General features: G+C 39.1%; 1 protein-coding gene across 1 annotated transcript in view; it reads right to left on the bottom strand.

Annotated features, from left to right (window-relative positions):
• The window catches only part of HEPH (hephaestin), a 134,542-nt gene that overhangs the window by 96,428 nt on the left and 23,667 nt on the right, over window positions 1–14,447 (bottom strand). The window contains exons 11-15 of the mRNA XM_055564040.1: window positions 13,203–13,353; window positions 10,249–10,461; window positions 3,050–3,263; window positions 1,283–1,422; window positions 395–526 (exon numbers count right to left, since the gene is read on the bottom strand). Of these exons, the coding sequence (XP_055420015.1) occupies window positions 395–526; window positions 1,283–1,422; window positions 3,050–3,263; window positions 10,249–10,461; window positions 13,203–13,353 (850 nt within the window). The remainder of the gene's footprint in view (window positions 1–394; window positions 527–1,282; window positions 1,423–3,049; window positions 3,264–10,248; window positions 10,462–13,202; window positions 13,354–14,447) is intronic.

The raw sequence follows: 14,447 nt of genomic DNA on the forward strand, positions 1-14,447 counted from the left end.
GAGGACAGGAACTTTATCTATGACTAGGCTTAAGGATCAGTTTGTGGTCTGGGACAAGCCACTCTCTAGTCATGATTAAGAGCTCAGATTACATATAGCCAGATCTAGAGAGGCTAGAAGCTCAGTCTGTATTCAGGGTTAAGGATAGTATAAGGCTCCATGTGTAACAAGTGTCGAGTATGTCTTTGATGAAGCAAAAGACCTAAGGTAGGCAGTTTGTTCTGAGATTGAAAGAATGAATATTTTATAGAGACAAATTCAGACTATGGCTTAGTTCTGGTAAATATTCCTGTTTCTGTTTGCTAAGAATACACTTTTAAAAAAAGGAACAAGCCAGAGGCTGAAACAGAGATGCTTCACCTCCTATGTTCCTTCACTAAGTGTTCCCACTCACCAGGCTCAGCAGCCAGTGGCCAACCAGTGCTAGATTCTAGCACTCCATGGGCATGCACAGAGTAGGGGCGGCTGGCATTGTTCTTGAACACCACAGTTAGAATATCACCAACCTCTCCTCTAATAAGTGGACCTAGTAAATGCAAAAGAAGAAAAAATTTCTCGTTAGTGGAATAGTGAAACAAGGGCATTAAAGAAATTAAAGAAAGGGGTATACACAGGAGCCACCTAGAATTAAGGGTTTGCCCTGTGAAAAGGTCCCAAGACTGAAAGTCATAACTGGCTCCATTTTTTTAATTCATAAGCCCTTGAACTGATACTGTTACCCACATGATGAGGGTACTTCAACAAGATTATGCCTTCAATTATCCCCACCTCCCATCTCTCTTTGTATAATAGCTCAAGGTTCTAGATAATCAGAATTCTGTGGAATCATTGTTGGTAAGGAATGAGAGAAGATTCCCTTCAAGGACCAGTGGGTATCTTCTGTATGATGATAAGAATGAGGAAGCTCATTGGCTCCTATAAAAGTGATGAAACTGAAGCAATAATTGCAAGGGTGTAAGGGTAATACTGGTTCCCTGTACCATTTTCCCCACTTTTTGATACTCTTAAGTTATCTTGCCTTTAGCATTTAAAAATTGTATCACTATTATAGATCCCAAGATATAGAGGCCTGGAAATACCTGGTTCAGATTGCTGCAGAATTCATGAATTAACTCCATTTGATTGCTTATTTTCACCAAAGATTTATAAAATATGACCACATTTCCAGTATGTCATAAGGAAAATGGATAATGAGGAATGGAGAGGGCTTCCTGATATGACACAGTCTCCCGAGGAGCATCACAGGCTTCTAGATATTAGAAGGAAAGTGGAATTCCCTTACCTAAGATTCCCAAGTGTTCCTCTGATCCAGTCCTTGGCCGTTGGACCCTGAATGTGCCATCAGTATACTCTCTGAATACAGCTTTCTTGTATCTTGAACCCAGGAGTCCATCTTTGTTGCTCAGAAAGATGTGACCATAACTAGAGGAATCCAAAGAGTAGTATGAGCACCTGGCCTTTAACCTCTCATTTTCAGATATGGGAAAGCTAAGTCAGACCCAACTTCATGGCACAGATATTAGGAGAGCCCTATTCCTATGTCAGATTATCCACCTTGGCTGCATATCTGCAGTTAAAAATGGTAGATTTCAATATTTATTTATAGTCCTTTGTTTGCCATCATCTAGTTAGGGATTTATAGTAAAATTTATATGGTAAAAACACTAGGATAAGAATCAAACCCTGAACGTTAGCTCCAGTCTTAATGATGTTTTAGATGAAATTAGTCTGACAAAGGACAAGGTACAGATGGTAGGAGAATACTAACAGCTTCTGCTTCTGTTGCTGGTAGGTAGGAAGAAAATGAAATCCTACAGATTTCTCATTATGAGATGTTTTCCTATTTACAAAGAGCTATATTATTCATTTTATCATTTGGCATTTCCAATAGACTGATGAGGTATGTGCATTCTAAAAGTAGAATCCTATGATTCAGTGATGACAGGACTTATCTTCATTGATACTGTCAGCCAGAAGGGGAACCAGGGCTTGGATTAAAATCTGGTCAAGTTCTTTCAATTATACCACATCACTTTAAAGACGAGTAAACCAGAATCAGAAAAGGGAATTCATTTTTTCAAAGTTGCAGAACAAGTTAGCAAGAAGCCTTCAACCTTCAACAACCAACACAAATAATTGGCAAAGGGTAGTGAGAACACCAAAAATAAACAATAGCGGACATGGCTAATCTGTACCATAGTTTCCATTCTTCCCTCCTTCCTTTTTAGTAATAAAGTCACCTAGGTTTTATCTGAGCACATTGCTGCCTAACCAGAGACTACACTTCCCAGACTTTCTTACAGCTTGGTATGGCCATATGAATAAGTTCAGGATAATGGGGTATGAGAGAAAGTAATGTATACAACTTCAAGTCATTGCCTCACAAACAATGCTGCTTACCCTAGATTTACTTCCCCTTTCTTGACAGCTGGGAATGACTACAACTTGAATAGACATTTTAGTTCCTATTGGCCTTGAACTGCTCATATTTGCACTAGTATGTAAACAAGAAATAAAATTCTGACATACTTAAGTCACTTTTGGGGGGCTTTTTCTGCTATTCATTTTACCCTCTATCTTAATAACATTTTGGTAAGGGACGTTTGAGCTTGGGATATTCAGTCCCCTAAGTAAACTCCATATAAAATTTAAATCCCAATATCTGCACTTCTGAGGAGAGGAGGAAAGGAGGCCAAGACTTAGAGCATGAAGACATGGGCAAGGTCTTTACTTCAGCTCTAGAGTATAGCAACATAGATGAAGCACTGAGTTCCACCTTACCTGTGTTTTAGTCCCTGCTCTAGATTTGTTGGTATGTTATTAGGTGAGTTTAGGAGAAGGAAATGGCAACCCACTCCAGTGTTCTTGCCTTGAGTATCCCAGGGATGGGGGAGCCTGGTGGTCTGCCATCTATGGGGTCACACAGAGTTGGACATGACTGAAGTGACTTAGCAGAAGATAAGTGCCTCATCATCTCAGAATGTCCTCCATTTCAGTAAACTGGTCTAGAGTCTCTGAAAGGATGATCTCTTCTTTTCTGAAACCTTACCTGTCCTTCTCAGACTGGTTGTGCCATTCTAGTTCCCAGCTCCTGTCTGGGCAATAGTCCCACTCCATCTCTTCTGCCATGATGTAGTAGATCCTTGCAGCTTGGTAACGTTGATGAGGATTGGCTTGGTGTCCAGGACAAGGGGAGACATTATAGATTGCCCTCATCCCTGCTTCTCTATGGCTGCCTGCCTGGCAGTAAATTTCAAATGTCCCTGAGGTGGGAACAGAGAGCAAAATCTGAATTCAGAATACCCCTGTATAGTGCCTGAGGGAGTTCCTACTTCTCTCTAGTCATATAGCAGAGAGTAGGTAGCTTCAGATATGGTTTTGATATGCATTAGGTAAAATATTATTAAATTTATTGAGAATAATGAGCACAGAGGTTAACTAAACCTGCCACTAGAATGACAAACTCCTCTCTGTTTACCAATGGCTTCTCTAGTTTTAGGACTGAAAGTCCAACATCTCTGGGAACGCCTCAGTTATGGGAAAACTGGGATAGTCAATCATCTTATCTGACAATTAAGCATATAACTTTCAGGAAAATTTTAAGCTTCTGTGTATTTCAGTTTCCTCATGGTAAAGTGAGGAGCATTTTACTTAATGGGATTATTTTAAAATTAATCACAAAAATATGTACATATTGCTTTGCATAGTATAGTGTAAAATGTTCAATAAGTAAAACTGTAAGTAAATAAAGCTGAATAATTATTATTTGAAAAAAGGCATTGATCAATTTTCTCCGCTTCCTACCAAGTCTTAAAGAAATAAAGGTGGGCATATATATAATGAACTTCTTGATCATAAGAATGCTTACATCAGAGAACTCTGAAATGGGCTTCCCCAAGGTTTTTTTTTTTTCCTTAATTGGAGGCTAATTACTTTACAATATTGTATTGGTTTTGCCATACATCAACACAATCAAATGTTTGGATGTCAGCCATAAATATCTGAATTGTAGAGCTGCTTGTATCTGATCTCAAGATCCAGGTTTCTATGTCAAGGACACAAAGGTTCATAGACTATTGATCAGGAGAAGCTAACTTTCTTACATTATTTCCCCAGTATTCCCTATTTTACTGATGACTGCCTATACCACCGCTACAAAATCTTCCTAGCTTTTAAAGGCTTCTATGAGCTAGCTGGGAAATAGATGGGGAAACAGTGGAAACAGTGTCAGACTTTATCTTTTTGGGCTCCAAAGTCACTGCAGATGGTGACTGCAGCCATGAAATTAAAAGATGCTTACTCCTTGGAAGAAAAGTTATGACCAACCTAGATAGCATATTCAAAAGCAGAGACATTATTTGCCAACAAAGGTCCGTTTAGTCAAGGCTATGGTTTTTCCAGTGATCATGTATGGATGCGAGAGTTGGACTGTGAAGAAACCTGAGTGCCGAAGAATTGATGCTTTTGAACTGTGGTGTTGGAGAAGACTCTTGAGAGTGCTTTGGACTGCAAGGAGATCCAACCAGTCCATTCTAAAGGAGATCAGCCCTGGGTGTTTTTTGGAAGGAATGATGCTAAAGCTGAAACTCCAGTACTTTGGCCACCTCATGCAAAGAGTTGACTCATTGGAAAAGACTCTGATGCTGGGAGGGATTGGGGGCAGGAGGAAAAGGGGACGACAGAGGATGAGATGGCTGGATGGCATCACAGACTCGATGGACGTGAGTTTGAGTGAACTCCGGGAGTTGGTGATGGACAGGAAGGCCTGGCGTGCTGTGATTTATGGGGTCGCAAAGAGTTGGACACGACTGTGCAACTGAACTGAACTGAACTGATGAGCTAGCTCCAAACTATGGACGCAATCCCACTTCCCAGTCTGCCCCAAATTCAACCAGGGCTCTAACTAAATTTGCCCCTGATTGCCCCTCTCACATATCTCATTCCTATCTTGAAATTTTCACTCATTATTACTTTTCTGGAATAGACCTCCCCTTCCTCTTAAATATCTTTACAAGTTCACTCATTCTCCAAGACCCAATTCATATTTCATCTCTTCCAGAAAGTCCTCCCTGACTATTCTGGCCCACATTGTGCTCTACATTTTTGCTTTTCTACTTCTAAAACACTTCTCATCTAGATCACATGGTTAAGAACTAAGTGCTCCTCTCTTTAAAAAACAATCCTGGGAGGGAGGTGGGAGGGGGGTTCTGGATGGGGAACACGTGTACACCCATGGCGGATGCATGTTGATGTATGGCAAAACCAATACAATATTGTAAAGTAAAAAATAAGAAGAAGAAGAAGAAATTAAAAATAAATAAATAAATAAAAAATAAAAAACAATCCTTTCCACTAGTTTATAAACTTCACGGAAAAATATTTTTTCCATATCTACTTCTGACTCTTCTATTTCCTTTATCCCTCAAATCTGTTCCATCAATAAATCCTATCATCACTTCCTTTACAGTCATTGTTCTGTTTCTACTCTGTCATTTCTCTAGTCAAACCCAGTATCATCTCTTACCTGAAAAACTTCAATAGCCTCACAACTGTCTTTTCTGCTTCTCCTTCCCTCTTCAACATTCTCCAAAAGGGATACAGGGTCCTCTTTAACAAATATGATCCAGAGCACATTTCTCTCTTGATTTAAATGCTCCATTCATACTCAGAATATAAGTAAAGCTCCTGACTGTGGTCTACAAGGCTGTACATAGTATGATTCTTGCCAACCTCTATGATTTCATGTGATGTCAGTCTTCTCCTTGTTCATTATACTCCAACCATACTGACCTTCTTTCCAACCCTTGAACAAGACATGCTTATTCCCATCTTGAGACATTTACACTTGCTGGGTCCTTTGCTTAGCATATTCTGCTTAGGGATCTTCATATAGCTTCTTCCTCCCCATTACTTAGGCCTTAAATGTCACATTCTCCAAGAGGCCTTCCCTAAACACCATCTCTAAAGTAATGCCCCTATCAGTTTATCACATCAATGTTTTTCCTTTCCTTCATGACATATATCATGATCTGAAAATATCTTACCATTTTATGTATGTGTTTTTGTGTGTTTGTTGTAGATCTTCCCTGGAAGTAAGTATCATGTCTATCTTTTCACCCCTCTACCCCAGACTTAGCACATGTAAAGTGTGCAATATATATGTGTTGAGTGAATGAATTTCTGTGCAAATGAATGACTGGACACACTGTATACAATGTCTAAAAGTCATAGTTCAGGGGTTGGTGCAAACAACAAAGTCTGATAATCATTGGATGGAATAGAAACAAATAGAAGACTTTATGGAAGAATCATGTGACCTGAGAGCAACACATCATCTCATATGGACATTGTTCTCCAAGATGCTTCTTTTTAAATACTTTTCGGTACTTTGCATCTGAGTCTTCTCCTACCTCTGTGACCAATATTTCTGCTGTCTCCTTATTCTTGCTTATCTTTTCCCTTCTACCACTTAAATGTTGATTTCTGCCTTAAGTTTTATTTCCTACAACTTTCTATAACTTTTATTTCTTATAACATGCTAAAGGACACCAACATGAAAACACTCAAATCACTCTCTAGCCTGGACTTCTCCTCCAATGTTTACATTACTAGCCACAGCTACCTACTGTAAAATCCACACCACCTGGACTTCACCAGAAACTTAAAATTCAATATGCTCCCAATGAATACTTTCTATCTAAAATTTAGTACCTTTTCCTTGTTTCTGTGTTTGCTTATATGATTAATGACACTACCATCCATCTAGTGCACAAGCTAAAAACCTCAGACATCCTTTCCCATTAGCAAAGTCTTGTCATTTTTCTCTCAAATATCTCTTAACACTGCCCCTTCTCTCTATCTCTATTGCTCCCACCCATTGTCAGGTTCTTATCACTTCTTACAAGGGCCTCCTGCTATCACCTCTTCAATTTTATTTCTTGGTGTTTCTCAACAAGGCTGCTATTAGCATTTTGTGTGTGATTAATCTTCATTGTTTAAGGCTGTCCTACATATTGAAGAAAGCTTTAGAATCTCTGACTCCCACTCTATAAACAACAGTATCATACCCTTATAACTCCTGTCATTGTGACAGCTAAAAGTATTCCACACATTTCCAAACACCAGCAAACCACTTTAGTTGAAAACCATGAGTAAAATCAATCTATGTAACCTTCTCTAGGCAGATGATGCTCTCAAGTCACTCTTATGTGGTTCCTACTGCCTATAATACCCTCTTCACCATCCACCCTCTTTCTTTGCCTGATAAGAGTTCACTAGTCTTTAAAAGTTCAATTTGAATGTCTACTTTTCTAGGAAAGCTTCACTCCACAAGTCAAGCAGAATTTGTTCTAGTTTCCTGTGTGTTACTATAGCCCTTGTCTGATAGCATTGTCATAAAATTGTGAATATTGTTTACATACCTATCTCCTTTCCACACTAACTGTGAACTACCTCATTCATTCTCACATCCCTAGCATCTAGACCAACAAGTGTAAGAAAACACACATTTACTATGTCTGGGGGAAATCTACCTGTAAAAAAAAAGAAAAAAAGGTAAAATAAAACATGAGGAAGAAAAAATAAAAAACATGAAGACAAGTGACAAAAGAAAAGATACATATTAAAGGAAAAGGAAAAAGAAGCAAAGAAAATAAGAGGAATGGAAAAAATAAATAGAGAAAAGAAGATTAAAAGCAAAAATAAAGGAAGTAAAAAAAGGCTAGGAAAAACTCAAAGGAAGAAAAAAACAGTGAAAAAAGAGAAAGAAGAGAAGGAAAAGAAGAATGGGAAGAAAGACAAAAATAATGCAAGGAGAAAATGAAAAGAAGGAAAGATTAAAGGCAAGATAGGAGAAAATAGATTTAAAAAGGGGAAGAATGAAGGAAAGAAAGGGGAAAAGAAGATATATAAAAAGGGATAGAGAAACAAAACAGAAAGGATGAAAGAGAAATAGGAAAATGAGAGAAGAGAGGAAAAGTAATGGGGAAAGAAAAGAGGGTGTGGAGGGGAGATAAATGAATAAACAATGAGTTCTAATGGTGAAAGAGAAAAGAAACTCTGAAGCATCAGAGCAGTAATAAATATTCTTTTTGATGCTGAGAAATCTAACATGAAGTTGGTGGAAAATAGCACATTACAAGCTCTGGCCTCTTTACCTGCCACTTTCTCTGGCTATCAAAACTCTAGTATCAGTAGTTCTTCTGGGACAGCTGAGGTGTATTATTCAGGATATTTTTAAATGTAAAAATGTCATTTCCATTAAATGTAGTTAATATCTGAAATTAAAATATTAGGATTTAAAGCCAAGCAAAAAGAAGAGTTTAAAAAGTCACAAAGAATCTTATAACACTCACACTCTTAGCATTTTGCTGCACTTTTTCTGGGAATTTGTTCTTCTCTTTTGTTAAACATAATTGTAAGTATCCAGCAAACAACATGTTGAATCTCCATGGTGATGTTTTTAAGTTACCTGCAAAGCTGCTTAATTGCATATGTATATTGGCCAATCTTCATTGCAACTTCTTTTTCTAGACTTCCAAAGCCAGATTCTGGTTCTGGTCTTTTCATTAATTTGGTACTTTGGTCCTATCTTTGGGGAGCTATTCCAATGGTCTCTCTCAATCCTAATTAGACATTAACCCCTACCAGAGGTATAATGAAGGTGACTTCAGATAAAAGATTATCTAGGAGTAAGAATTAACAGGGGTTGATGGAGATGGGACCAAAGGGGAGAAAAAAATAGAGCTGACATCCCTAACCTGAGAAAATCATTTTCCCTCTCCAGATTTCTTTCTCTTCCTCCCATTAGTAAAATAAGTGAAATAAGATTATCTCTAAGGGGCTCTTGCCATATTCTATGACTCAAAAATTCTTCAGGAAGAGGAGAATCTGAAAGACTGGAAAATGCAGATAAAAAGTTAGGGTTTTTTTTTTTTTTTTTTTTTTTTTTGACCGAGAGTAACCTTTTAAGCTTTTCTTATAAACCCATTCACTGCCAAAATATTAATAACTGTGAGCCCTAGAGAGCCATGTAGATCTTACAGGGGAGCCTGGTTAATTTTGTATGAAAGAGATTAAACCTAGGGTTTGGCTTTTGGACCATAGCTAGAGAGAAGAGTCTTTTTTTTTTTTTTTTTTTCCAGAACTTCTCCCACCCCAGCGCTCACTACAAGCATTCATCTGTTGGTCCTTTCAGCCCCATTAATGGCTGTTTCTAATTTGCTGACATCAACTCTCTTTGATCAAAGTATCCTAGGTAGATGGGCAGAAATGAGGACCCAAGAAGTCTGTGGAGGCCTGCTTCATGTTAAGTGTGTGTCAAATCCAATGCCAGGATGAAATCATTAAGTTGTCAAGGAAACTTGTTTTGTTTAAGGATTTTTCCTCAAATATGAATGGAATTTATAGAACTAAAAGTTTAGTGAGAACTGCACGGAACTGACAGATATTTCTTACAAACACTACTGTCACCTATTGCCTGAAAAAAGAATACATCCTGGCAACTGCAGAGAAAACATTCTGCCAATTTAGGAAATGTCACACAAAGATGGAATCTGAAGAAACATTATAGTCAAATTTATTTATGAAAGAAAGATAAGGAGAGGAAAGAGGAGGGGCAATGAAGGAGGGATGGAGAAAGAGAGAGAAGAACAAAAGAGAGGGAGAGAGGAAGAGAAATGAACAAAAAAAAGAAGAAAGAAATCTAGCCACAGAGAGGGGAAGTGACTAGACAAATATAAGACAGCAAGTTAATGAAAGACCCTGGACTAGAAGTTCCTGTGTTCTGATTCCTAGGCTAAAACTGTTATAGCACATGCCACCCTGCTCCTACCAGAAGGTTGCAAAAATCTTCACAAAATATCAGAGTTGGAAGCACTTATAGGTATATTTCATTGATCTTTTCTTCAATGCAGGGCTTATATCTATAGAATCTCTACATGGCCATGGGGCTATGTGGCCAGGTCCATTCTCTGCCTATGCAAGAATTGCCCTAATACTGGGCAGCATCTCTATTTTCCTCTTGTCATTCCAGAAAAGAACTTCCTCAGCTCTTTATTCTGCCTGCAGCTGAGAAGAGAATCCAAATAACCAAAACATGAGTACACATTGAGAAAAGGAGACAACAGTTTTGAAAAGTTCTCAAGTACCTCAATATGACTTTTCTTTGCTGTTCAACAGCTCCACACCTCATCCGGCCCAACGCTCAACAAATTTTCTCAGCCTAGGGCCAGCTGCTAAGGCACTTACCAGGGTTGTCAGGCTGCATGATGGCCATAACAAAGGTGTGAGGAAAGAGTGTGGCTGCACTCTTCCTCATGCCCTGAAGCTGCACAGTGTTGCCCTGGAATGTGACCCCATGCACATCAGTCTCTGTGCCCAGGCCAAGCAGGTGCCAGGCCACTGTGTCGCCCTTGCACATGTCCAGCTTGGGCAGGTTAGAGAACAGAAATCCATTAATGGCTGGAAAACAGAAACACAAGACAAAATGGGAAGATGAGAACAGATTACTCAGACACCAGCCAGCAGTGTGGCATCAGCACTGTACAAAGGTTTCCCACAACTTGAAATTTCTGAGTCATTCTCAACTCCTCTACCTTGTTCTCTAAGCCACATTAATTCTACTTATGATGCTCTGCCTCTTTGGGATGAGGGCTCGAATGACCTTTCTGGTTTTACATCCTGACTCTCCTCCACCATACTTCACATCCTGGCAAAACTGAACTATCCTCCACTCCCAAAACCCCTTCACATACCAAAAAAGTATCAATCTCTCCTATTCCCACTTTCTTAAAACTCCCCTCCCTTGGTTCTGTAGCACCATACTTCCCTGGTTCTCTTATAGCTTTTCTGATTGTTTCTCCTCCATCTTATTCTCATTCTCCATGCTCCTATAAAGTGTTAGTGCTCTCCAACATTCCTTCTTCAGTTTTCAATCTATATCATCCTCTTCATTTTCACTCCCATTGCCCTGATTCTGGCTTTCATCATCTCTGGCCTGAATCCTACAGAATCTTCCTCCCTGTACTTCTACCTATAATCTATCCCCACATTCTCTTCCATATACACATACACACCATTATCCTGTGAGCTCTATTTGCCTGTGCATGTGGCTCAGATGGTAAAAAGCCTGCCTGCAATGTGGGAGACCTGAGGTAGATCCCTGGGTGGGGAAGATCCCCTGGAGAAGGAAACTCACTCCAGTATTCTTGCCTGGAGAATTTTGTGGACAGAGAGGCTTGGTGGGTTATGGTCTATGGGATTGCAAAAAGTCAGACAAGACTGAACAACTAACACACACCACAAGACCTTAAACATGGTAGGCACTTAGAAAATACATGTTTGCTTTTCACATGTTGTTCCCTCTGCTGGTAATAAATTCCTCCCACTGTCTTTCACTACAACAAACTACTATACATACATTATACACTAGCTCAAATATCACCTACCCTGTGAATCAGAGTTATTACACTCTTTCTGGCTTCCTTGATATTTTCTTCCCACAAAATTCTGAAATGTCACTTACCATAGAGTCCTATGATTTACTTACATTTATCTTCTACACTAGATTGACTTAGCAGGAAGCACATCATTTTTTCTGTATCTAAGAACCTAGGATGTTGCCTAATACTTATCAGGTGCCCAATAAATTCAATCTGGAATAAATTTGGCTCATATACTGTATTATTTTTTCCAACTGATGTAACTGGTAATGAGAACCAAGAGATAGAGCCAAAAGACAACATACTCATTTTTGACCACATCTCACTCTGCACACTCCCTCAAAAATACAGGGAGACCTGCTTGAAGCTGATCCCTTTTCAATGTCCTTACACCCACTGAAACTAGCTTTAATGAGTAACTTTATTTGATAATTCCATGGGATGCTGACGGAAACATCATTAACCTCCTGATTATGCTTCCTTTACTACAGTGTTTGATTGCAAAGTTTGATTCAAACTTCAAGCCTCAGTCAAGCACTTCCTTCTTCCAAGAATTATTTAACTGGATTTTTCTTCATCAGTGTTCTCCTCTTCTGAACTTTATGTCATTTAAAAGCCGTTCCACACAATTTAGCACTTAATCATAGTCTGCCTTACATGTTCTATAATTGTTTAATGGGGATTATTAGTCTCATTTAATTGCAAAATGCTGAGAGCTCCTTGCAAACTTGGACCATTTCTCCCTACCAATTCACTCACTGATCCCTTCACCTACTCATTAATTTAGTAGTTCATCAGTTCAATAACTATTTACTATATATTAGACCATGTAAAGTGTAAACAGATAAACAACAAATAATACTCACCTTTAAGGAAACTACAGTCTAGCAGAAGTCAAAAGCCATGTAGCAAACAACTAAAATATTGAGGATTGTATGGAACTTGCAATTTAAAAATCTGATAAAAATGCAACAGTAGTTCATAAGAGGGTGTCATTATCCTGGGATTGGGTGATAAGAAATGGTTACGTGGAAGAGGTTATTTATGAGTAGAGTTTTAGAGAATGGGCAGAATTTCCATAAGATAAAAGCAAATACGTAAAGAGGGGCTTTTCAAGTGGAGTACAAAACATTACAAAAGCTTGAGCTCAGAAAAGTACAAGGGGTATGTCTGTATAGAATCTGCCTGCCAAGGCAGAAGATTCAGAAGACATAGGTTCAGTCCCTGGGTCAGGAAGATCCCCAGGACAGGAAATGGCAACCCACTCCAGTATTCTTGCCTGGAAAATTCCATGGACAGAGGAGCCTGGTAGACTACAGTAGTCCATGGGATTGGAATGAGTTGGATATGGCTGAGCGACTGAGCATGCTACACACACATGTCTACATAGAGAAAATATCTCCATTTGGCTGTAGTAGGAAATTGGGAAGCAAGGACAGTGGGTGATAAAAGAGGAGACAAGACTGGAAAGTTATCATCCCAGGTTACTCTCCTCATTCTCCTAGTGGGCCCTTTGTATGCAATCCTCATTTCATAGTACTTTTTTTTCAGTGTCTCCCACACTGCATAACACAGAACAAAGCACAGGAAGGTGTTAAGGATAAGATGTGTTGTCTTAGGTTTAATCCCTCAATTTAGCTTGTCTCCTAGCAGAGTTGACTAATAGAATCAATGTTTTCGGGGATGGATCATGATTAAGTCTAGGTTAGATTTTACTCATAACCTCTGAGCTATAGCTTAGGGTAAAAGCACTCCCCATACCATGCATCCGATTAGAGTCTTGAAAACCCTTGGCATCCTCTGAGAGCAGTCGGGAATCCAACATAGCAGCTGCTTGATTGGCATTGCTATACCAGCTCTTGTTCTCATCCAACACAGTGAAAAGGAGAAAGAATTCTTTATCCACCCCTTTCTGTAGTCCCAGTGGAAGAAAACAAAGGAGAATAACAACAGTTTTAACAGTTGTGAACCGTACAGCTTCAGATCCCAGTGATCCTTGATTATTTCCCATTTCCTTTCCAAACACAGAGCCAAATCCATATCTCCTGCCTAGAGCTGTAGTTGTTGCTAAGAAGTTTTTCCTCAAGTAACTGCAAATTGCATGTAGGTAAAGATGGTTAGAATAAAGTTATAAGACTGGAGGGGAGGAATGCAAGAAAAGGGGCAGGGAAGAAGTAAAAGATTATGATGAAGAGGTACAGAGTATGATAGAAGAGTGCCTGGAATCAACTAGGAGTAGGAGTGGGGAAAGATGGCTAGGAGATCAGTGAGAGACTCTATGGGGGGATAAGTTAAAAAATAAAATTAAAAATAAGTATACTAATTATTAACATATTTTATTATCAATTATTAATTTTAGTAATATTATTATTACTGAGTGTTTGCTAGGTATCAGACACTGTACTAAGCATTCTATATGGATTATTTTAATTAATCTTCACAGAAAGCCAAGATATTTACTTCCATTGTTAACCTTTTACTATAGATGATAAAACTGAGGCAAAGAGAGGTTAAGTAATTTGCCCAAAGTTAAACAGCTAAGAATTGTGGGCTGAATATAAAAGAAGACAAGAAAACAGTAGGGAAGATTTGAGGATTAGGAGCAAGTTTTACGGAGAAGGTGATGGCACCCCACTCCAGTACTCTTGCCTGGAAAATCCCATGGACAGAGGAGCCTGGTGGGCTGCAGTCCATGGGGTCGGGAAGAGTCGGACACAACTGAGCGACTTCACTTTCACTTTTCACTTCCACGCATTGGAGAAGGAAATGGCAACCCACTCCAGTGTTCTTGCCTGGAGAATCCCAGGGAAGGGGGAGCCTGGTGGGCTGACGTCTATGGGGTCGCACAGAGTCGGACACGACCAAAGCGACTTAGCAGCAGCAGCAGCAGCAGCAAGTTTTAAAGGCCACTGAGATTTTAAAAAATGAAGAGATATTGGGAGAATATAAAATTTAAAGTAATAGACACTAAGGAAGATGTGTGTTTGTGAACAGCATAGCATGCAA

The sequence above is a fragment of the Bubalus kerabau genome, chromosome X (assembly GCF_029407905.1).
Source record: "Bubalus kerabau isolate K-KA32 ecotype Philippines breed swamp buffalo chromosome X, PCC_UOA_SB_1v2, whole genome shotgun sequence".
NCBI lineage: Eukaryota > Metazoa > Chordata > Mammalia > Artiodactyla > Bovidae > Bubalus > Bubalus kerabau.